Source organism: Chaetomium strumarium, assembly GCF_033439665.1.
Source record: "Chaetomium strumarium strain CBS 333.67 chromosome Unknown B0T15scaffold_3, whole genome shotgun sequence".
Classification (NCBI taxonomy): Eukaryota; Fungi; Ascomycota; class Sordariomycetes; order Sordariales; family Chaetomiaceae; genus Chaetomium; species Chaetomium strumarium.
The window spans coordinates 1202007-1222632 of record NW_026944431.1 but is presented as its reverse complement, the minus strand read 5'-3'; the positions used below and the strand labels follow the sequence as shown (position 1 = coordinate 1222632).

Genomic DNA, 20626 nt, shown 5'->3' with positions numbered 1-20626 from the left:
ATGCCGTCCTGCCGTCAGTTTCAGTTTCGCTCCTGGACTATGATACTTAGGTATGTACAACACCTGTTCTTGCCGAGGAGAATCAATCCCTAGGTTATTACACAGTTCTCTGATGGCCGAGAAATTTCACGACACTGATAAAGCCGCTCTATAATGTTGGTTTGTCCTATTATTCGTCGAAGTACCACTGGGAAACAACGTCCACGGCCAAGATGACAGTGTGGCTCCACAAGCATCTTACTCCAATCCAGACCCAATGGAACCATGGTGAGATGTCCAAGCTTCTTGGACCAGGGTTAAGGTTTGTAGCATGACAGCAGCAGGTTTTGGAGGTGATTCGGGAAACTGAAGATCGCGGATCATGTTTCCATACTGTGTAATATATAGTAGTATGGCACATTGGATAGCCCTGGCTTCAGAGTTGTGTGGATGGAACTGAGGGGAGAAGGGCTCGAGAATGGCAACCGGAAGAGCAGGAATCCGTCGGAAAGTACACTACTAGTACGTAGGAACTGAGCACTCACATTCCATGACGCAGAAATGGATGCACATGCTGAAGTCACTGTGGCAAAGGAGTTCAATTCCAATCACAATAGTCAAATTTCTGTTGAGTGAGAGCATATTTTCATCGAGTTACCAAGTAATCTGCACCTTACATTCGTTGGACCTGAGCGCGTGAAGTCCTGCGAAGTCGTGCGTTCATCTTCAGACCTGAGAGTGCTTTCCTGCTGACAGGCGCCGCGTGTGCCAGAGCACCCTGGTTGGGGCACGGACCAGAAGGCTAAGGTACTCCCAGCCGACTCTGTTCCGCCCCGTCGCTCACTCGCTGGGCCTGTGCCCACTGCCCGCCCAGTGGGAAGCTTTCCTACTGGAACTCCCGGTCATCATGGTGGGTGGTGGACCTCCACTGGATACCTTCAGTCCATGAGCTTCCATCCACCAATCCCTCAAAGTCGGCCCTCTTTCCTCCTCCACCTCCTTCCCCCTCCCCCAACACCAGCTGCAGATCGCAGGAAGGACAAGAACACACGACAGCTTCCTCCCCCTTGTTTTTCTTTCAGACCGCCCTGTGTTTCCTCCTCTGAGATACCCAGATACCCATTTTCTTTTTGTCTTTCTCGGCTCGACGCCTCGTTCCCCAGCGCAGCCTGACGTCTCTTCTTCGGTCTCTCATTTAGCTCCAATTGCCTCGCCGTCCGCCGCCTCTGCCGCTTCTGCCGCTGCCGTCCCAGCAAAACCCCCCCACAATCCCCAACCCCCGTCTCTTCGTCGGAGTCGAACGCACAAAACCTCGCGATTCGGCCCCTGATCGAACCAGCCAGGAGACTCGAGACACCAGGCCATCGACACGGGCAGCAAAGGATCGCTTGAATTTCACAATGAACAAGCTGGCAAACATGCGTCACTGGCCCGAGCGGATGAGCCCTGCCAACTTCAGCATGTCGCGGGCAAATATGGGCATGCAGGCAGCCATCAATTCCCGAAGAGACATTGTAGCCCAAGGTGCACCTCCGATACCACTGCCACCCGTCGTCGACGGCCCTATTCACTACTCTTTCAATGTCCCGTTCGCCTCCGACCTTGCCGGGCCAGACACCGAGGACATCTTGCATGCCACTGCGGATGCTGTACTCCGATGGACACACCCCGAGGAAGCTCCCGACGACGTCCCCGTTTACGAACTGCCCGTGCATGCCATGCACCTCGCTCAGTTGCGCCAGCTCTGCAGGGACGTCACGTCGAATCCAATGCCCATTGAGGCCCACGTCATCTCGACCACCCCCAAGAATGTCCGTGGCCAGGTCACGACTGTGTGCCTCTCCGGCGCGCCCGACGTAGTTTATCAGACTAGGGAGACCATCCTGAACCACACGCCCCTCTCATTGGTGGGTTCACCTCACTGTGCTCCCGTGGTTGAATCGCTCTTTTGCTAAAGTATGACTACTCCGAACAGCGTTGCACAACGGTCGTCGTGGACGGTCATCTCGTTGCCAACCTCTCCGAGGGCGTCCTGAAGAAGTCGGTGACAGATTTCTTGGACGAGACATCAGTAGCTTGTGGCGTCGACATCTTCCTGCTCGGTCCCAAGCTGACCCCCCTGGTGGGTGGCTTGAACGGTGACGTAGAGTTGCCGAGGGATCAGCGCTGGAGAGTTGCCATCTACGGTGACTACCTGGCCTCTGAACATGCCAAGACGCGCGTGCTCATCCACATTGACCAACTCGTATGCCTGCCCAGCTGCTGCGGGATGCAAAGGGCCTTGTGCTAACGGAACGTAGCTCGGGAGAATTGTCGATGCCGTCATGTTCGATGCCTCCATGCATCAACTGTTGTCTGGCCGCAACCGCAAGAACATCAAGCTGATCGAGTCCGTAACGAACACGGCCATTTATTTCCCCCCGCCCTTTTCAGGGTGTTACCGCTATTGTCCGCCGAATGCCCAGCGCCGGGATCCCAACCAAGTCTTCATCACGGGCGAGACGCCCCAGGCCATCGAGCAGGCCAAGTTCAGGATCCACGAACTTCTCTCCCGCATTAGATTGTTTGCGAAGGATGTCCCTATCCCTGCCGCCAAGATCGACAGCATTCTGCTCAGCCGGATGGACAAAGTCCGGAAGATCGTTGAAGCCAACGGCTCCTTCATCATGTTTCCTCCCCTTGGCTCCAGAAAGGGCATGGTACGTGTGCAGGCTGTTGAGAACTTGCATGTAGAGCGCTCTCTTCGTGAGCTCATGGCCCTGGTAAGCCTTTTTTCCTCTCCGGTGGTCGCTTGAGGTTCTTTAGTGCTCATGCCAAGTCAAGGTCGGACAATTCTACACTGCGTCGTGGATCTTTGTGCAGCCGGATGCTCGCCAGCCTAGCAACCAAGATATCAGGACAATGCTTGGTGATATCTGCGCCAACTCGGATGCCGATGTCTCCTTTGACAGACAATCCTTTTCTATCACGGGCTCCGACGAGTCGGTCAAGGCCGCCCTGCTAGTCATCGCCCAGATCAAATTCGCCGTTCAATCTCCATACCAGATCCGCGTTCGAATTGAGCTCGCCAACGAGCACAAGGAGTTCGTAAGCGGCAAGAAGAACGGCAAGATCAACAAGATCATGGGTCAGAGCAGCGTCCAGATCATGTTCGATAACTTTGGCGAATATAACTTCAACATTGAGGTTATCTCTCCATCGTTCGACTCCCTCAAGCAGGGCTTGACCATGGTGGAGCAGGAGATGCCGGCATCCATCTCCTTCCACGTTCCCGACCAGTACCACAAGCGTATCATCGGCATCGGTGGGCAACACATTCAGCGTATCATGAAGAAGCATTCTGTCTTTGTCAAGTTCTCCAATGCCATGGACCGAGGTGAGTTTCCGAACCTTACCCAATTAGCGTCTCTCCACGTGCTAATTGTACAAAAGGCGGTATTGGCCGGGAGGATGATGACAGCCGGGTTGACAATGTCATTTGCCGCACGCCGGCTCGCAATGCGCAGAGTCTTGAGCTGGTCAAGACGGAGATTCTTGAGATGGTCGACCGAGCGGTAAGAGAATCGAACCCTTACTCTCTAGGTCCCAACAGTTAACATGTACGCCTGAAGGACTCCGAGTTCACCTCCCAGGTCGTCAGCGTCGACCGTCTTTACCACCGCCAGCTGCTCACGCGGCTGCCGGAGATTGAGGAACTAGAGAGAACATGGAACTGCAAGATCGTATTCCCAAGCACCGAGCAGGCGAGCGATGAAGTCACGGTCACTGGTCCTCAGTGGCTTGTGCCCAAGTGTATCGACCAGTTTTTGGTAATTGCCGCGCTGTTCACGTTCAGCATACGCCCTCCTGCATGTTTACTGACGATTGGATTGTAGGGAATGGTTCCCGACAAGCACGAGGTCGTCTTCGAACGGTCGGCTCCGCTGATCAAGTACCTCGAGTCACCGGAATTCGTCCAGACGATCGTCCCCAAGCTCCAGAGTCAGTACGAGGTTGAACTTACTGTGCATGAGAAGCCAGACGAGCGTACTGAGAATGGCTCGCCGACGGTCACTCTCCTTTGGACGTTCACGCGCAACAATGCGGGCGGCTTGCGCGATGCCATGGAGTTCCTTGATACAGAGTTTGCCACAGCGGGAGTGGAGCCGGTTGTTATCAAGGGTGCCATTCCCCGTCCCAAGTCGGACACCTTCGAGGAGTCCCTGCCCTTTTTCAACTCGAAGCTGCTTCAGCATGCGCCCACCGCGGTGTCTACCGACTCGCCTACGAGGCCGTCTTTTGGTGAGGAAGTCGCCCGCGAGCGGAGCATCCTTGCTTGTCTACGCAAGCCGGGCAGCATGTCGTCCATTTCGTCGTTCCTGGATCGTAGAAAGAACAGCTCGCAGTCGGCGGCCAACTTCTTCAAGGGCTCCAGCAACGTGTCCAAGTCGTCGCTCATCTCGATTGAGTCGACGAGAAGCTTCAATGCCGACCGCAACCCGTGGAATGACAGCGGCGTCAACCTTCCGGACGAGGACAGCAACCCGTGGTCCTCGGGCCATGTTTTCGGCAATGGCGTTGACAAGCTCACGGTTCCACAGCCCGGCGATGCCACACCTCGCCATCATGCCCGGCAGTCCGCCGATAGCGGACGCCCATCTACGTCTCATTCTACCAGTTCAGGATACCCCGGCCCTCTCGTAGGGCCATTTCGTTAGATTCCCCATGGTTCGGCTTTGCACGGTTTTAGACGCGGATCGTTTTAACGTCAGTTGCGAGGAAAAGAGAGAAATACCCCAACGGCTGGATATACCCCTGGCGCAAAAATACCCTGGTAGTTGCTCTTCTGCATTTGGTCGGTTGCGAGTCTTTGTTTCTTTCTGATTCAATCCATTCAAAGCTTCTCAGTTTTGCGGTTTACAGTTTCATGTTTGGCATGATCGAAGGAGACTCCTGTGTGACTTGTTGTGGATGTTTACGGCCTAGGCAGTCTCCGATGAAGAACTCCTGGCGCCTGATGCGGTCATGACTTGTACGCCAGGGGGGATTCAAGGCAATCTGATCAACGAAAAGTTTCGCGCGGATCACAAATAGATCATGATTGTCAATGCTATTACGCTTGGCACGAAAAAGGAATCCTATACCCCGGCGGGAGGAGAGGTTGAGCGAGAATGAGACAAGATTGATTTCAAGGCAGAGTGATACAGCAACCTTGACAGGCTTTCTCCATCATGAGTTTTCCGTCTGTCGACTCGGTCGTACGCGGCTTTCTCACCTTCTCGACTTCCTGCTCTTAGTTCCGTTATTGATTATATGCTACGTTTCCACTTGCCCATTTCTGTCGTTTTGCACTTATCTTTCTTTGCCGCGGGAACCGGGTGAGCATATGAAGGGCTATTCGATTTGAACTGTGAAGTCTCGCAGATTCCTGGGGAGAAATTTGGGGAAGTGGAAGGCATGAGCTGGCGGTACAGGTACCAGAGATCAGTTACGGAGGAGGATGGGGTTGAGTTGCGTTGTGTCACAGATAGGAAGTTGCCAGATGATGGGCCGCTGCGATACCTCGGCTATTGGGGGAGACGGATTAAATAAGGAATTGACTTGCGGTCGGGTCGAACGCCTGGTCGGTTATGGGACGAAGGAGATTGATGATTGCTTTGGGGCCTGGCTGCGTTTAAGATTGGGATGGATGGAAAACGTGGAGAGTGTTGGGGGGGGAGGGGGGCTGGGGGGCTGGGTTAGAGATCGAAGCAATTGATTAACTATGATGACGGAAAGGAAAAGGCGCCGAGATGATATATCCTCGATGTATGTGACAAATACCTGAATCTTTTCTTGCGCTAATATAAACACCAAAAGAAGTCCCGGGGTTTAGTTCGAGGGGTATGATATCGTGAGACAGGCATATGATATATCCATATACCTCATGGTGATCACCACCAAAGACTTGCTGTGGTAGCCAAATCCTTGGCCCAACTGAACATCCAGGAGAGCCAGATCGGATGCTCTTGATCTACCATCATAATGTACTGTACATACTCTACGTACAAAGGATCCTTCGCGAAGTTGCTTGTGTGAACTGGGTGGACATTTGAGGCTCTTCCTCCTGATTTTGGCATGTTTTCCGTCCCCTATACCATACCATCATCCTCGCCAGTGGACATTTTACCTAACCCTACATTAGGTAGTATACCAATTCTGTCTGAACGCCATTTACCGGACCTCCTTAACCACTCATACCCATATGACAAGCGAGCCGCCCATCGCCAGAATCATGGTAGTCGCCCTTGAACGGAGCATCCGGAGACCTCAATGGCACGCTCAAAACCGGACCACCCAATACAAAGCCTCACACAACACTATCCTCCTCGTTTCTTAGCCCAGCGTATTCAGTTCCTTGGTTCGCCGTGCTCAGCCGGGCACAGAGACTCAGCAAGACCACCGTCTCGGTCGCGGCGTAGTGGTTGAGCGCGTCGAGGAGGATCTGCAGGTGCCGGCTGAAGTTTGTTTCCCACTTGCGGATCACATCAAACAGCTCTGCGATGCGGGCTTCGTCTGTCCCTCCTCCTCCTCCTCCTCCTCCTCCTCCTTCCCCGGCTGCTGTGGGGCCGGCGGTTGAGGAGTTTGGGTCCTGAGACTGGTGGGAATGGGAGGAGGAGCCTTTCTGCGAGCGGATGGACTGGAAGTGCCGCCATTGATCGTCTGTCATGTTGGGTGGTTTTGTGGTGCCGGACAGGTCCGGGTCGGCCTTTTCGAGCTCGCGCGAGAGCCAGTTGGTGTAGGTTGCGAAGACGGTGCAGGTTTGCATCAGCTTGGAGTGGATCTGTAGGTCGTGGTCAGCCCATGCGGTCCCGGGGCGGAGAAATGGGAAAAGGGGGAAAGGGGAAAGGCTCCTGGAGACATACCCTCAGCAGCTTGCTGTTGGTTAGCATGCACTCCTTGAGGCAAGTGTCGAGGAAATCCACGTGGTCTTGCATCAGTTCGTCGACGGTGCGGGTGACCCCAGTGGCCAGATCGTTTGAAGCCCCATCCAGGCCGGCACCTTCTTTTCCGCGCAGACGCGCCATCAAACTCTGCCAGTTTGGTTCGATAACCTCGGCGGTGCAAAAGTACAACAGCTGTTGGACGAAGACCAGCATGCGCGCGCGCAGCGTCCAGACCCGTCGCTTCCAGACCTCGAGGTTGGGCGCCGACGACTTGTAGGACCACACGAAACCGCGCGTGTGCGTCTGCCAGGTTGTAGATAGCTGTGATTCCAGATAGCGCAGTGAGAGCAGGTAGCGGAATAATGCCTGGTAGCGCCAGACGGTTTTGCGGCTGATGACGAGCGACACCGGGAACGGGACAGCGTAATCGAGTTGCAGCGAGGTGAAGCCATTAGCGTTCTTGTCGCCTTCCAGTGGCTGGTTGGTGGCCAATTGCGGAGCCTCTCCTTGCTCGATACCGGTGATGTTGACAACGCGTTGGAGCGACTTGGTCAGAGTGATCTCGTTCATCTCAACCTTGACATCCTCCTTGAACGGATCCAGCGACACCACGCTGCCGGGTTGGCGGAGCACGAGATCAAGCAAGGATTGCAGCTTGGCGACGTTGACCGACTTGACCGGTTTCCGCAGCTCGGAAGTCCCCAACTCAAGGAAGTACGAGAAATAGTCGGAAGGATCTAAGAAGAAGTAGTGCTTCAAGGACCTCAGTCTCGCAGGTAGCGCGTGCGCCGTCAGGAGTAGCCGCATCAGCGACTCATTGGCGTGGGCGTAGGCGTTGTTGACGTTGTCAAGGAACCGGTTGTCGTCGAATGAAGTCGGCACATCCTTAACCTGAAGACTGACGTCGACCCCCCCACACTCCCGAACCACGTTCAGGTACTTGCCCGCCAACAAGACCTTATCCTTGACACCCTCGAGCTGGGGCGGGACATCGTGATCCCTGATCGTATATCGCCGCTCCCAGTACTCGTCGGTGTAGTCTTGCTCCAACCGCTCTCGACGGATGCTGCGCTGTTCTTTGATCAGGAACTCCGAGTGCGGGTCGTTGATGGCCCCGTGGTGAAGCCACTCGTTCAGCATGGTCATGTACGGTCGGCTTGCATCCCGCAACAAGGTCGTAAGCAGCGCGCGGGCCGCTGGGTCTCCCGACATGGACTCTAGCCTCTTAGTGATCACCCCGAGTACCACTCCGCCCTTGCATATCTTCTTCCCTGTCATATTCCCCGGTACTAGCTCGCCACCTTCCCTCAGCTGCTCCAAGATATGGTCGAAGTCGTCGTTGCTGTCGCTGGACTCGTCTGTCTCGTCATCCAACAGCGCATTCCGCTTTAGTAGCTCGTGTGCGAGCGCATAGACCTGGGACATCATATGGCTGGTCGGCAATACGTGGACGTTCAGCACATGCAGGGTAAACGAGTCGTCGGTGAGGGATTGTGTCTCAAGCTGGGCGATCATGACGAGGTAATCCTGCAAGAGTTTCCGTATCGAGGCACACAAGGCGTGGTTGACGGAGCCAAATTCGTCGCGGCTCTGCACATCGACAAAGGTCTGGAGGGCGGTATAGTGGCTGGCCATGCGAAGCATTGACTGCGTGAGGTCGTGTAGGCTCGGGTCGAGACCGGGTAAGATGCGATACTCTGGGCCGGACAGGCGGTCCCGCTCCTCGAAGGGATTGTACCCCTTCGCATATCGAATGTACTGGCCCTCAAACCCCATGAACACAAAGAGTAGATCCTCGATGATGACGGCTTCTTGAGCCGCTAGGGAGAGCTCGTGTAGGGATTTCGGATGCAGAGCCGGGGGCGCGGAAGAGGCAAGCGGAGGGATCGATATGCGGCATGCCAGGGGTGCCGTGGTGTGTGGCAACAGTGTCGCCTCAGGTTCCCATGGCGCTGGCGGGGGTTTCTCTTTGTTTCTCTAGTTTTAGCACGAAAAGCCGTCTTGATGCGCTTTGGGCGACACCCGAGCATACCTGGGACAGGCGTCTCTTGCCGGGCTTCCCTTGGCCTCGGCTCCGAGCCTCGCCTCTTGGGTCCATCGGCGGTCCTGCTCTTCTCGCCGGCTGCGCTGCGGCGCGGCGGGCTCCTCGTCCGGTTTATGAAGGTTTCCCTCGTGGTCACCTGCACCTTCTCTGTGCGGCGCTCCTCAAAGGAGCTGCTCGTCGAGCGCGGGTTCGGATAGCCCGAGGCGGACCGCTTGTGCGCCGAGTCGGCATAGCGGCCGTCCGACATGCGGGGCCGCGACGAGGCAGAGCCTCCCGAGCCCGTGGAGCCCCGGTCTCCCAAGCCTGCGACACCACTGCTTCGCTTTTCGGCGTATGAAGACGGTCTGGCGGCCGAGGACATTGTTGTCGCTGTCTACATTGGTGAAGCCCAGCCCTTGTCGCGCTCAGGGGCATGTGTTGCGGCGTCGCTATTGTTGGAAATGCGCCGTCGTTGGATCCCCCGGAATTCGGATGTTGAAAGTGGTTAACAGCAATTAAGACGCGGGAGCTTCCAGCCCAACAAAAGGCGCGATCGAAGGGAGCGCGACAGTTGACGGCGGACGCTTTGCTTCTTCCGGACTAGCGTGCTCTGGGAATGTGGGGTGAGCAGGAAAGCACCGACAGGGGGCGCTACAAGGTCCGTTCGTTGGTCGCCTGTCGGGCCGTGGAGACGCGAGCTTCGTAGCCCTTCGTGCCTGGAGCTTCAGCTGCTGATGCAAGCCAGCCTCACCTCCACCATTCCAGACCTCCCCGTCAACTGCCCCGCGACACTGTGATCTTGCCGATTTACCCTGACACCAAGCCGCCGAAGCGCATTCCTGGTATAAGACAGTAGATAACTCGTCACCCCACAACACCGTCAAGATGTTTATGGCAAGATCAGAATATGGTAAGTCTGGCGGGGAAGCTCTTTTGTTGCATCGCATCGCAGTGTGCAAACGAACACAGCTAACACTTGCATTGTCCAGACCGGGGCATCAAGTAGGCTACCACCTCTCTCCTCCCTTCCGCAGCCCCCCCCCTCACCACAGGAGAGATCGCCACTGCCCCCTCACTTTTGCGAGACATACGACCTAAAACTAACTGAACAACCTTGCAGCACCTTCTCCCCCGAAGGGCGCCTCTTCCAAGTCGAGTACTCGCTCGAAGCAATCAAGCTCGGCTCGACGGCCATCGGCGTGGCGACGTCAGAAGGCGTGATCCTGGGCGTGGAGAAGCGGGTGACGTCGCCGCTGCTCGAGACGTCGTCGGTCGAGAAGATCGTCGAGATCGACCGGCACATCGGGTGCGCCATGTCGGGCTTGCAGGCCGACGCGCGGTCGATGGTGGAGCACGCCCGCGTCGAGTGCCAGTCGCACGCCTTCAACTACAACGAGAAGCTGCGCGTCGAGAGCTGCACGCAGGCCATCTGCGACCTGGCGCTGCGGTTCGGCGAGTCGGCCGACGGCGAGGAGAGCATCATGAGCCGCCCCTTCGGCGTGGCGCTGCTGATCGCCGGCTACGACGAGGACGGGCCGTCGCTGTACCATGCCGAGCCGTCGGGGACGTTTTACCGTTATGATGCCAAGGCGATCGGGAGCGGGAGCGAGGGCGCCCAGGCCGAGCTGCAGAACGAGTATCACAAGGTGAGGCACAGCCCACTTTTCTTTTTTTCCTCTTGTCTCGATTCCAGGCTATGTATGAGGTCCTCGTGCTAACTCGCCTACTACCCCTCCTATCCAGTCCCTCACCATCGCCGACGCCGAAACGCTCGTGCTCAAGACCCTCAAGCAGGTCATGGAGGAGAAGCTCGATTCCAAGAATGTGCAATTGGCCAGCGTTACCAAGGACCGCGGCTTCAGAATATACACGGACGAGGAGATGGCCGCCGTTGTAGAGAGGCTGCCGGCCAATTAGACACTCGGGTGATTGGCGGGGAGAAGGAGTGTATGTAGGAAAACACGACAACGAAATGGGGTTTAGCACCCTGGTTCAATCTGCATTCTACACGGCAGAGTGATGATGTGGAGCAGCTGAGGCAATAGACAACCAAAGTTGAACAAGCGTCGCTTGCGGTCATCCTTATTTGATTCAAGATGACGATGTGTCTTCCAGACCAGAACCCTACTCCAAGACCCTGAAAATCGAACCCAAGAAAAGGCACGGGATATCATCAACTGAGGTGCCAGTTCCAATACAAGCAATGGACATTGCCCCTACCCAAGTACACCCGCCGGTTCCTGGCTCTGCTCCCCTTCTGCATCATCATCAATCTGCAACGTCTCCAAGTCCTGCTCGACACTCAACAGACCCAGCGCATAGTGCGCCTGCTCGGACTGCGCCAACACAAGCCGGTTCTCGCCGACGACCTGGGCCTCGAGCTCCTGGATGCGGAGATCGATGCGCCGCGGCCGGTTCCACACCGACTCCGATTGGAACAGCGGGCCCAGCTCGGGAGGGCTGTAATAGGGGGGCCCGCGCCCCATCTCGGCGGCCTTGTTCCACCCGGACTCGCAGCCCTCGGCGATTTGCCGGGCTGACTGCCAGCCCGTGAGGCGGGCGATGTCGCGCAGCCGCCGGACGGTCCAGTGTCGTTGTTGGATGTCGCGGAACTGTGAAGTTTTAGGTGGGGGGGGTAGGGTTAGTAAGGCAGGCGAGGGAAAGAAAGGATCCGGGGAAGAAAAGGGGGAAGGTGTGGTGGGATAAGAGTCGGCATACCTGGACGCCGGCCACAAACAGCGGGAAGCAGCTCTCAATGAAGGCGGCGCCGACCAGCGTGCTAATGGCGGCCACGTGCGTGGTGTCCTCGTGCAGGCCGGCGGCGATGCGAGCGATCTCGTTCGCCCATCTGCCCGTCTGCTGCGCCGCCATGCCCGCGGCCACCACGGCGACGGGCGGCATCGAAGGGTGGGCCCGATGCAGGACGACGAGGCCCATGTAGTAGTTCATCCAGATGCCCGCGATGCTGTAGGTGCGGTACATCAGGGCCGCGCCGAAGGGCGTCATCTCGGGCTGCGCGAAATCCGGTCCCATGGGCTCAAAGTCCGGGCCCAGACGGGACCGGAACACGTCAAAGGCCTGTCGGATCTCCTCCCACTCCTGCATTGCCTTCGCAGTGGACGCATCAAAGTCCACTTCTTCGCCCGAGTCACTGGACGGCGATGGCACGTCTCGCGGCGGGCTAAAGCCCCTCGGCACGGTGACACGGCCCGAGGTTGGCATCAGGCCTGGGAACGAGGGTCCGGGCGACTGTCCCCGACCCATTCCCGGTCCTTGTTGTTGTGGCTGTTGTTGCTGTCCTGGCCCTCCTCCCTGTCCGTGGCCCTGACCAGGTGGCCCTTGACCAGGCGGGGGAGCTTGAGCTTTCCTTGCCCTGCGTTTCCGGGCCAGATCCTTCGACGAGAAGTTGGCTAGCCTTCCTAGCAGCAGCATAAGATGGTCGAAAGTGCCATAACTGTGCGACTGGAATGAGTGAGGTGTCAAAAGGACCTTCTGCGGAGTCTCACAACTTACATCGAATCTATCTTGCCGCATTGGCCCCGCGGCACGCACTGCGTCCACTGCTGGTATTCCATCCTAAGCGTCTGTCAGCACAAGCTTCCTTGCATAAGTCGGGACCGCACGCCACGTACTGAAGCCGAGTGCCACCAAGAAAACTCTGGTAGACGTCCATCTTGCAATACCACCAATAGAGGTCTCGCAACTGGTCGTATGTCTCAACGTCGCGTTCCGTGAGGCGGGCCGGCCGGCCGGTGCTGTAGTCGACCCTCTGGCCAGTGATCTGGTAAAGCAGCTCCGTGTCGACCGCATCCGGGTTTTGGCGGCTGAGGTCTCCGTGCGAGGCGAAGCAGAAGTCGTTGCACTGGTGGGCCAGCACCTCCAGCTCCTTTTGCCGCTGGCGATACGCAAGCACTTCCCGCGTCATCTGGGCGAACGGGATATCCTTGATCACGGCGCGGGCTCCCCACATGTGTTTGCACCATTTGTCGTGATCCGAGTTCCACACCTCGTAGAAGCCGAGCAACAGCGTGGCGGCCAGAGTCGCCGGTTGCGTACGCCGGTTGACGCTCTGGTAGTTCTTTGCGATCCTTCGCAAGCTCAGATGGTAATGCTTCATGGCCGCCGTGGGCGGCAGCCCCTGGAGCTTGGCCATCTGCAAGCTGCCCAAGGCAAGCATCGCCTGCATCAGGGCCGGATGATTAAAAGCCATGATGGGGAAGGTGTCTGGTTACAGAGCATTAGCACCTTCATGATGCAACTAAGTGTGGGCTGTGGCACGAACAGGTCCATATGTGCCGGCGCTGCTTGGGAACGGGCTGGCCTTCGAACAGCGGCGTGGGATCGAACGGGTGCCTCTCGTACAGGGACATGCTCTTGCCCGTGACGTTGACAAAGTACCAGAAGACGGCCGCCGTTTGGGAGTCGTTCAGAGGCGAGTTGGAGGAGGATGGGTAGTACGTGTCGAGGATGTTCTGGTCGGCCAAGCCGGCGAACGACCTGATACGCACCCCGTATACATCGTGATGTGGTTCTAGGCGCCTCGCTACCTGGATACCGAGGTCATTCGCTTCGAGATGGACGAGATGATGCTTCGTGACCGCGTCGTCGTCCGATTCGGCCATGGACGCTTCATCATCCGAGTCCCAATAGCCAACATAGCCATCACAGCCACCATTATCCGCATGGGCCGATCGATCCAGCGTGACGTCGCCGCTCTCAGGGTAAACCAGCGAATGATTGGTGGTCGAGAGGGGTACGTGATGTCCGCTGATGAACGCAGGTGGGACACCAACTGAGCTGGGATCGTGCGGGAGCTCCTGGAACCCGGAAGGGGCTCCCGAGAAGGTCGGATGGTTGGATGGCTCCGCATGCACCGGTACAAGCGGAGGAGGATCAGGGAACGGGCCAGGGTCTGAGCCGAGGAGCGGGGGACTTGGCAGCTGCTGTGGTAAGTTGAAGGCGGGCGCTCCGCTGGCCGAAGGGTTAACGCTGCCGCCATACACTTGTCCGAAGTGTATCGGCCCGGCGCCGGAGAAGTCTGCCGGCGGAGGTTTGGGGGCGATGACGGGGAGCGGTGCCTGTGACGACGCCGCTTTGGTTTGCGCCGCGGCGATCTGGGCGTTGATGAGCTCTTGTTGGATTTGCCGCTGATAAGTAGGATGTGAAAAGGAGCCGGAAGGGAACGAGCTTAATGGCTCCTTGAAAGTGAGCCGCTTGCTGTACCCGTCGCATTCTCTCTTGGACTTGATGCAATTGTTGCACGTCGGCTTGCCTTCATCACACTTGATTCGCCGCCTCCGGCAGGCTAAGGCACAAGTAGCGTTAACATAAGTGGTCCGACCGGGGAAGAACACATATGGACCGAAGAAACTCACTGAGACACCCGGTCTTCGTCCTCCTCATCACCTTTGCTCTCTTGGGCGGCGCAGGTGGTGGCTGCGGTTCGTCTCCTTTGCTGCCAGAAGGTGCCGAAGGGGGAGACCCAGCGGGCCCCGGCTCTTCAACAGAGCCAGTATTTGGTGGAGACTCGACCGAAGCCATGACGGCGAGCTACAAATGGTTACAAGATTATCTGTCGAAGAATCTGTCTTGGAAAAATGGGGGAAGAATTAAGTGCTTCCGTCGACGCTGAACCAAAGGGCGCCACGAGGCGGCCTTTACATGAGCATATGAGAGCCAGCAGCGGAGGATATGGTGAAAGGCTCTCGGTGACGGCTCCTTCCGGTGTGGCGCAACCCGATGTCACCAGTAGGCTAGAAGGGCTACGGGTGAATAACAGCGCCAGTGGTGTGCCGGACCGGGAGGTGGAGAGGAGGGGGCGGATCCAGTGCGCTCTGTTCGTGAGACACCTTGTCGTCGATGACCAAGAGTGAGACTGGTCTTGTGTGACAGGATAAATGCTCACGGCCAACGAGTCCCCTCGGAACTTGGGCGAGTGACAGCTTCGAGAGTCTGAAAGGAGGGTGCAGCAAGACAGCAGCAACAGCACAAGCTAGCTAGAGCTGCTAGACCGGTTCAGGCAGGGTAGTCGGGCGATATAAGACGTATAAATAATCTTCATGAAGGCGAGAAAATACCAAGGGGGCTGTCAATGGCTGCTTCAGGATCCCCGTCGTTGTATACAATAGCCCGACCAAAAGAGAAGTCTCCCGGCCTAAAGGGATGGTGATTGTGCGGATGTCGAGGCGTGGCGGTGTTGAACGAACTCCCGTCATGCATGGATCACTGTCGATCGTGGGAGATTCCGTCGTGTGTGAGGACAGATCGGCAGTCTACAGCCAGCGGCAGAGCTAAACAGTTTTAGACTGTCGCTTGCCACGGCGAGGTCGTATTGCTGGATGGACGACCCAAGCAACGCAGCATCGAGCGTTGGGCCTAAGCAGGAGAACGGCGCCGTGTGGAAAATCGTCCAAAAGCCTTCAGGGGCTAGAACTTCGCCGTGCTCCCGCAGGGTGTGTGAGGTGTGGGTTGCAACTGGAACCTGTCCGCGTGCTCTGGCTGTCCGCCACTGCAGTGATGTGCAGCAGGGCGGGGAGCTGTGCGGGGAGCGAGCTGAACCCCACCCCACTCTCGGATGGCCCCTCCCGCCTCGGTCTGCCCGTCGAGCGACAGCCGCAACGGCAGACAACCTACCTAAGTACTAGTACCTACCTTATAATTTAGTCCACTCGGGGTGCTCCAGAGCCGACTTCGAGATGTCTTCCAATGCTGCCGTCGGGCGGCACGGCGACCGAATGCAACCCGTGGCTTGTCATCAGCTTGTGCCCTCAGCGGGAGGTCCGCGATGAAGCCGACGGGACACTAGTACGGATGATACTACTAAATGCGGTGCAATTGAAATGGATTCGGACAAGGCGGCATGCGTTGCACGAAGAGAGCGTACTCACTTATAAGAAAGCTAACCAAGGTCTATGAGGATCCCATCTCTTCCTGGCACAACCTTGCTGATTTGGAGTATGAGAAACTGCGCGTTGTTTCGTGAAGCCGGACCAACGTTAGGTGCGTAAAGACAGAGTCACAATATGCAGGTGTGGTGCTGCTGCTGTATGGCACGGCAGCGGGACATCATGCATCGAAGCCATCTAGAAGTTACATCGTGGTTGAGGGCGGAATTAAAGCCGCGAAAGGCTGCCTTGTGCATGTCGAAGGCAGTTTTCGAGAGAAGAACCTAAGGTACAAAGTCTCTTGCTTGAGGCATGGAGTGATGTAGACTACTAGTAGTATTAGTAAACAAATAAGGTACGTATTCCGTACTGTTCCTGTGCCGAAATCTGACTCTGGACGAGCCCAATGGCCCGGGGAAACACCAGAATCTGGGCATGGAGCCTCCATGCACCTACGTAGATCAAAATCTTCTCTACCTATCGATGTCTGCAGCTATCGCTAATAAACATGCGTTCGTATTAGACATTCTCTTGATTCCCACCGCAGAATACTGTACCACACGCCGTATAGCACACGCACAATAGTATTGGATATGTAGAGCTAATGTTCGCTGTGAGCTCTCCGCGTCCCGGGCCCGGAACACCTCCCGAGAAGCCCTCCAAATACCGTAGTTAAGGCAGGGGCCCGATAAGGCCAGACAAGGTGCCCCGCTCATTTTTTTGTGTCGAGACTTGATGCAACCTGCGACGAACCTGAGCTTTGACACCGCATAACAGTACAACAACAACAACAAAAACAACGGTGTTGTGATACTCTGGCGGCAACCAGCAACCATCGCAATGTTTCCAGTGAAGGGCCTCAGTATCTCGGCCGAGAAACTAAAGGTTGAGACGGAACGCGCAACTACCGCTTCGGCGCCGAAGCCTTCAAGGAAGCGAAAGAGACAAGGGAACACAGAGAACGTGACAGCTGCGAATTTCGCAGATCTGTGGGAGAAGGTCATTGAACACAAGAAACCATCTGCACCGGCGGACCAGGCCCAGTCGAAGAAGGACCACAAACGCCAAAAGAGGGAGCACGAGTCTAGAGCCCCGGCGAGTGCAGCAGTAGGCACGGCCAGCTCTGCCCAATTGGGGAGCGAAGGGCAGCAGAAGCAGGCCAGTGACAAGTTTGAGAAGAAACAGAGAAAGAAGGAGAAGAGAAAGCAAGAGCAAGCTTCCTTAGCCGCCGTCTCTGAGCCTGCCGAGAAGGATGAATGGAACGGCATCGACGATGAGGAAGAAGTTGAAGATGCTCCGGAGGCTGCCCAGGCCGTCGTGAACGAGAGGGCCGAGGAGAAGAACAAGAAGACGAAACGCACAGGAGATGATGCCAAGCGGCAAGGACAACATCAACGGTCCACGGACAAGGCACGTACGGCTGAGACGGCACCTCCACCAGCACCTCCCGCGCCAGCTCCGGCCAAACTCACACCCCTCCAAGCCTCCATGCGCGAGAAGCTCATCTCTGCCCGCTTCCGTCACCTCAACGAGACTCTCTACACCCGTCCGTCGACCGAAGCCTACCAGCTCTTCCTGGAATCGCCCGAGATGTTCACCGAATACCACGAGGGCTTCCGCCGACAAGTGGACGTTTGGCCCGAGAACCCCGTAGACGGGTACATCGCCGACATCAAGAGCCGCGCCAAGGTGCGCTTCCCACCACGCAACCGCGACCAGGCGCCCGCCCCGTCGCAGCTCCCGCTACCCAAGGCCCCCGGCTCCAAGACCTGCACCATCGCCGACCTAGGCTGTGGCGACGCCAAGCTCGCGACCGCGCTGCAGCCGCTCCAATCCAAACTGAAACTCGACATCCGCAGCTTCGACTTGCAGACTGGCGGCTCCCCGCTGGTCACGCGCGCCGACATCGCCAACCTCCCGCTGCCCGACGGCTCCGTCGACGTGGCCATCTTCTGCCTCGCGCTTATGGGCACCAACTGGATCGACTTCGTCGAGGAAGCCTACCGCGTGTTGCGCTGGAGAGGGGAGCTCTGGGTGGCCGAGATCAAGAGCCGGTTCACGAACCCGGCGCTCAGCACCAAGAAGAAAAGCGGAGTGGTAGCCCACAGCGTCGGCAACCGCAAGAAAGGGGCAGCAGCCTCTAAGGGCAAAAGGGCAGACGAGGAGGACGAGGCGGAGCTCGCAGCGGAGTTGGCGGTGCAGGTCGACGGTGTCGCAAAGCAGCAGCAGGAAACGGACATCTCAGCCTTTCTGGAGGCGTTGCGCAAGAGGGGCTTCCTGCTGAATCGGGACCTGGGGGAGAACGCGGTGGACATGCGCAACAAGATGTTTGTGCGTATGCACTTTGTCAAAGCGGCGCCCGCTGTGAAGGGGAAGTGCGCCGTTGAGGATAAAGAACAGGGTCAAGATCAGAGTCAGCGGCATGGTTGGAAGGGGAAGAGGGATCAGGGAGGACCGAAGAAGAAGTTCATCGGTGATGACGAGGATGAGGCGGTTAATGAGGCCGCGGTGCTGAAGCCTTGTGTGTATAAGATACGGTAATCTTTCAGAAGTATCTGCTTTGTCGCGGCTCAAAGATCAGGGACGTTGGACGGTAGGATCACGACGGATCAACATGGGAACAAAAAGAAATGACGGCCAGCTCTAAGCCCCATGCGCTGTTCCCAGTTTCGCATGATGCTTCCTTAAAAAGGGACCGCCCTGCATACTGGTTCCATGATCCATCCGCTCTTTTGTGCCCAGAGCTCCCAGCAACAGCCAAGTTTGTTTGTTTGACATATGGTCCAGCATGCCATGCAGAAGCCTCTTTTTGCGCCTAGAACCCTTTATATCCCCCTTTCCGCCCAAAAATCGCAACCCGTTAAACATTGTCCCAAACCACTCTGGGAAAGCAAAAGTGTCCGCCGATCAATCCTGGAAGATCAAGCTGGCAGCATACTCGACATTCCCGCCAGTTGCCTCAAGTGCCTGGATTGCTCTCTGCTCGGATGCCCCGAGCGCCATGAGCTGTTCGATGTGTTCTCTTGGGAAATTCGGTCCTGGCGGAGCTGGAGCCCTCTGCTGCGTGCTTGGGCCGGCTCGGGCCTGAGGGGGTTGCGCTGGTGCCACTCCCGGTGCATGCACTGCGCCGGAGCGCTGTCCGATGGTGGTCCCGGCGGGACCTGGCACGGTCGGCTCCTCCTGAATCGCGGCTTCGCTGTCCTTCGGAATGTCGGCCGGACCAAGGAATGGCACCTCGATGCCCTGGATGACCAGCTTGTCTTTGGCGAGATCGATGCAGGCTTGATGGCGCTTCAGCATGTCGAGGCCCAGGAGCAACTCCACCTGCTTGCCCTCCATGACCGTGAAGCTGCACGGCAGGAAGAGCGGGCCAATCTTCATCTGCGCCGAGTGCACGCGGCCGATGATGTTGGCGGTGCCGACACCCCGTGCGACACCGGCGAAGCGCCTGTCGACCAGGCGCATGATGCCGCAGGCCTCGGCGCACTGCGGGCTCATGATGGTTGCTTGCGCGCCCGAGTCCACCAGCGCCTTCATCTTGTACCCGTTAACCTCGACTTCAAGATAGAGCATGTGCACGGTGCCGAAAACTGGGGCGGGGATACGGTTAGCACATGCTCCAGACAAGCGACGCTGTGTCAGGTTGCGGTGTTACCTTCGGGATTGTGCTCCATAGCGTTCTGCAGGTTCTCCATGACCTGATCCTGGCGGATGATCTCCAATATCTTGGCCTGCGCTTCCGGGTCAAACGGGTCGGCATTGAGCATCTGGATCTGGCGATGGCGTTCTTCACGCTCCCTCCGCTCCCTGTTGAGGCTGTCCGCAAACAGACGCGCGAACGCCTGCGGGTCTTCGAGCGAAGCCACCAGGTCCGGCCTCGACCGGGCCAGCTCGCCCCGGAGGTTCGGATCGCCGAGAATCTGCAGCCGGATCACTTCTGGGTCTTGTTCGGCGGGCGGTCGCTGGGCGCTACGTGGCCCGCCTTGGGCGGCCTGCTGCCTCCCTGCCGCCGGAACGGCCGTGTTGCCCCGCATGTCGCGGACATGGAGCGCGAGCATGTCACCGTCCGTCACACCTAGCTCCGCCAGAGTCTTGGAGTTGTCGGTTAGGAGCTGACCATTGTGGTAGAGGTGCTGAGCGCTAGGGTGGTGTGTTGTTTCGGCTTGTATGGAGCTGCGTAGCGTCTCTATTGTCATCTCCGGGTAGACCTCGAGCGAGAGGAGGTCCTGCTCATCGCTCTGGGGCTCCGAGTTGGTGATGGAAAGTGTAATACGCCTGAGACCGGTAAGTATTCCGTGCGACGGCATGAATCCTACATCGGGAGTCCCATGCCGAACTTACATTTTGTGGTTTCGGAACTCAGGATCAAGGGAACGTGCCGGTCGGGTCTCACTAGACCCAGACAGAGGTGAGGCAGGTACGAGTGAATAGGAAGAAGAACAAAGGCAAAGGGGGCGCTTCACCGTGTCCCTTCGCAAACAGAGGCTAGTGATGAGTAGGGCAGGCAGTTGCTACTGTATGGTGTGGCCTTGTGACGTCTGACGAACGCGGGGCTCCGAAGAGATGGAAACAGCTCCGGACGCGGTGGAAGATGGCCAGCGGGGCCGACAAGCGCCGCGGGCTGCTACCTGAGCTCGGTTGGGCCTGGGCCACCGCTGATCAGGACCCTAGTGTAATATTTCTTGCTCGTCCAGTGCAGTTGAAGCTGAAAGCTTACAAGACCGCGGGGATGCCGGGATGTGGGGCACTTTGGTGTACAGTACAATGTTGACAACGGGTCAGATTTGGATGCTGTTCAGTTTGCACACTCCAACAACTCGAATTTCAACAGCAGC

General features: G+C 57.3%; 6 protein-coding genes across 6 annotated transcripts; 3 read left to right on the top strand and 3 right to left on the bottom strand.

Moving 5' to 3' along the window:
- Positions 1–1266: 1266 nt before the first annotated feature.
- B0T15DRAFT_148756 (uncharacterized protein) lies at positions 1267–4933 on the top strand. Its single transcript, XM_062861961.1, has 7 exons — positions 1267–1886; positions 1955–2224; positions 2280–2741; positions 2803–3355; positions 3412–3533; positions 3591–3788; positions 3855–4933. The coding sequence occupies exons 1-7, from the start codon at positions 1380–1382 to the stop codon at positions 4674–4676; spliced, it is 2934 nt and encodes a 977-aa protein (XP_062722431.1). The 5' UTR covers positions 1267–1379; the 3' UTR covers positions 4677–4933.
- A 956-nt stretch (positions 4934–5889) lies between these two features.
- Positions 5890–9477, bottom strand: B0T15DRAFT_148733 (Spc98 family-domain-containing protein). Its single transcript, XM_062861960.1, has 3 exons — positions 8917–9477; positions 6864–8851; positions 5890–6781 (listed from the first exon to the last, which is right to left on the bottom strand). Exons 1-3 carry the CDS (start codon positions 9287–9289, stop codon positions 6308–6310), a joined length of 2835 nt encoding a protein of 944 aa, XP_062722430.1. The 5' UTR covers positions 9290–9477; the 3' UTR covers positions 5890–6307.
- Positions 9478–9594: 117 nt separating this feature from the next.
- B0T15DRAFT_527864 (nucleophile aminohydrolase) lies at positions 9595–10969 on the top strand. The gene is made up of 4 exons (XM_062868998.1): positions 9595–9817; positions 9897–9909; positions 10028–10553; positions 10651–10969. Exons 1-4 carry the CDS (start codon positions 9793–9795, stop codon positions 10822–10824), a joined length of 738 nt encoding a protein of 245 aa, XP_062722429.1. The 5' UTR covers positions 9595–9792; the 3' UTR covers positions 10825–10969.
- Positions 10875–14846, bottom strand: B0T15DRAFT_148681 (fungal transcriptional regulatory-like protein). The gene is made up of 6 exons (XM_062861959.1): positions 14283–14846; positions 13190–14212; positions 12540–13131; positions 12421–12483; positions 11626–12361; positions 10875–11519 (listed from the first exon to the last, which is right to left on the bottom strand). The coding sequence occupies exons 1-6, from the start codon at positions 14446–14448 to the stop codon at positions 11124–11126; spliced, it is 2976 nt and encodes a 991-aa protein (XP_062722428.1). The 5' UTR covers positions 14449–14846; the 3' UTR covers positions 10875–11123.
- Positions 14847–16435: 1589 nt separating this feature from the next.
- Positions 16436–18541, top strand: B0T15DRAFT_148626 (methyltransferase-domain-containing protein). Its single transcript, XM_062861958.1, has one exon. It carries the CDS (start codon positions 16632–16634, stop codon positions 18330–18332), a length of 1701 nt encoding a protein of 566 aa, XP_062722427.1. The 5' UTR covers positions 16436–16631; the 3' UTR covers positions 18333–18541.
- Positions 18542–20258, bottom strand: B0T15DRAFT_148625 (uncharacterized protein). The gene is made up of 3 exons (XM_062861957.1): positions 20133–20258; positions 19447–20066; positions 18542–19322 (listed from the first exon to the last, which is right to left on the bottom strand). Coding segments are annotated over exons 1-3 (1194 nt in total). The 5' UTR covers positions 20135–20258; the 3' UTR covers positions 18542–18750.
- Positions 20259–20626: the final 368 nt, after the last annotated feature.

Bases quoted from the DNA above. Each gene is read 5' to 3' on its own strand.
- B0T15DRAFT_148756 (XM_062861961.1), top strand. From the start codon at position 1,380: ATGAACAAGCTGGCAAACATGCGTCACTGGCCCGAGCGGATGAGCCCT. The intron at 2,225-2,279 runs GTATGCCTGCCC...AACGGAACGTAG, and splicing joins TCATCCACATTGACCAACTC to CTCGGGAGAATTGTCGATGC. The intron at 3,534-3,590 runs GTAAGAGAATCG...GTACGCCTGAAG, and splicing joins TTGAGATGGTCGACCGAGCG to GACTCCGAGTTCACCTCCCA.
- B0T15DRAFT_148626 (XM_062861958.1), top strand. From the start codon at position 16,632: ATGTTTCCAGTGAAGGGCCTCAGTATCTCGGCCGAGAAACTAAAGGTT.
- B0T15DRAFT_148625 (XM_062861957.1), bottom strand. The intron at 19,323-19,446 runs GTAACACCGCAA...TACAAGATGAAG, and splicing joins TATGGAGCACAATCCCGAAG to GCGCTGGTGGACTCGGGCGC.
- B0T15DRAFT_527864 (XM_062868998.1), top strand. From the start codon at position 9,793: ATGTTTATGGCAAGATCAGAATATG. The intron at 10,554-10,650 runs GTGAGGCACAGC...CCTCCTATCCAG, and splicing joins TGCAGAACGAGTATCACAAG to TCCCTCACCATCGCCGACGC.
- B0T15DRAFT_148681 (XM_062861959.1), bottom strand. From the start codon at position 14,448: ATGGCTTCGGTCGAGTCTCCACCAAATACTGGCTCTGTTGAAGAGCCG. The intron at 14,213-14,282 runs GTGAGTTTCTTC...CTTGTGCCTTAG, and splicing joins GACGAAGACCGGGTGTCTCA to CCTGCCGGAGGCGGCGAATC. The intron at 11,520-11,625 runs GTATGCCGACTC...AAAACTTCACAG, and splicing joins TGTTTGTGGCCGGCGTCCAG to TTCCGCGACATCCAACAACG.
- B0T15DRAFT_148733 (XM_062861960.1), bottom strand. From the start codon at position 9,289: ATGTCCTCGGCCGCCAGACCGTCTTCATACGCCGAAAAGCGAAGCAGT. The intron at 8,852-8,916 runs GTATGCTCGGGT...AGAGAAACAAAG, and splicing joins GCAAGAGACGCCTGTCCCAG to AGAAACCCCCGCCAGCGCCA. The intron at 6,782-6,863 runs GTATGTCTCCAG...CACGACCTACAG, and splicing joins CCAACAGCAAGCTGCTGAGG to ATCCACTCCAAGCTGATGCA.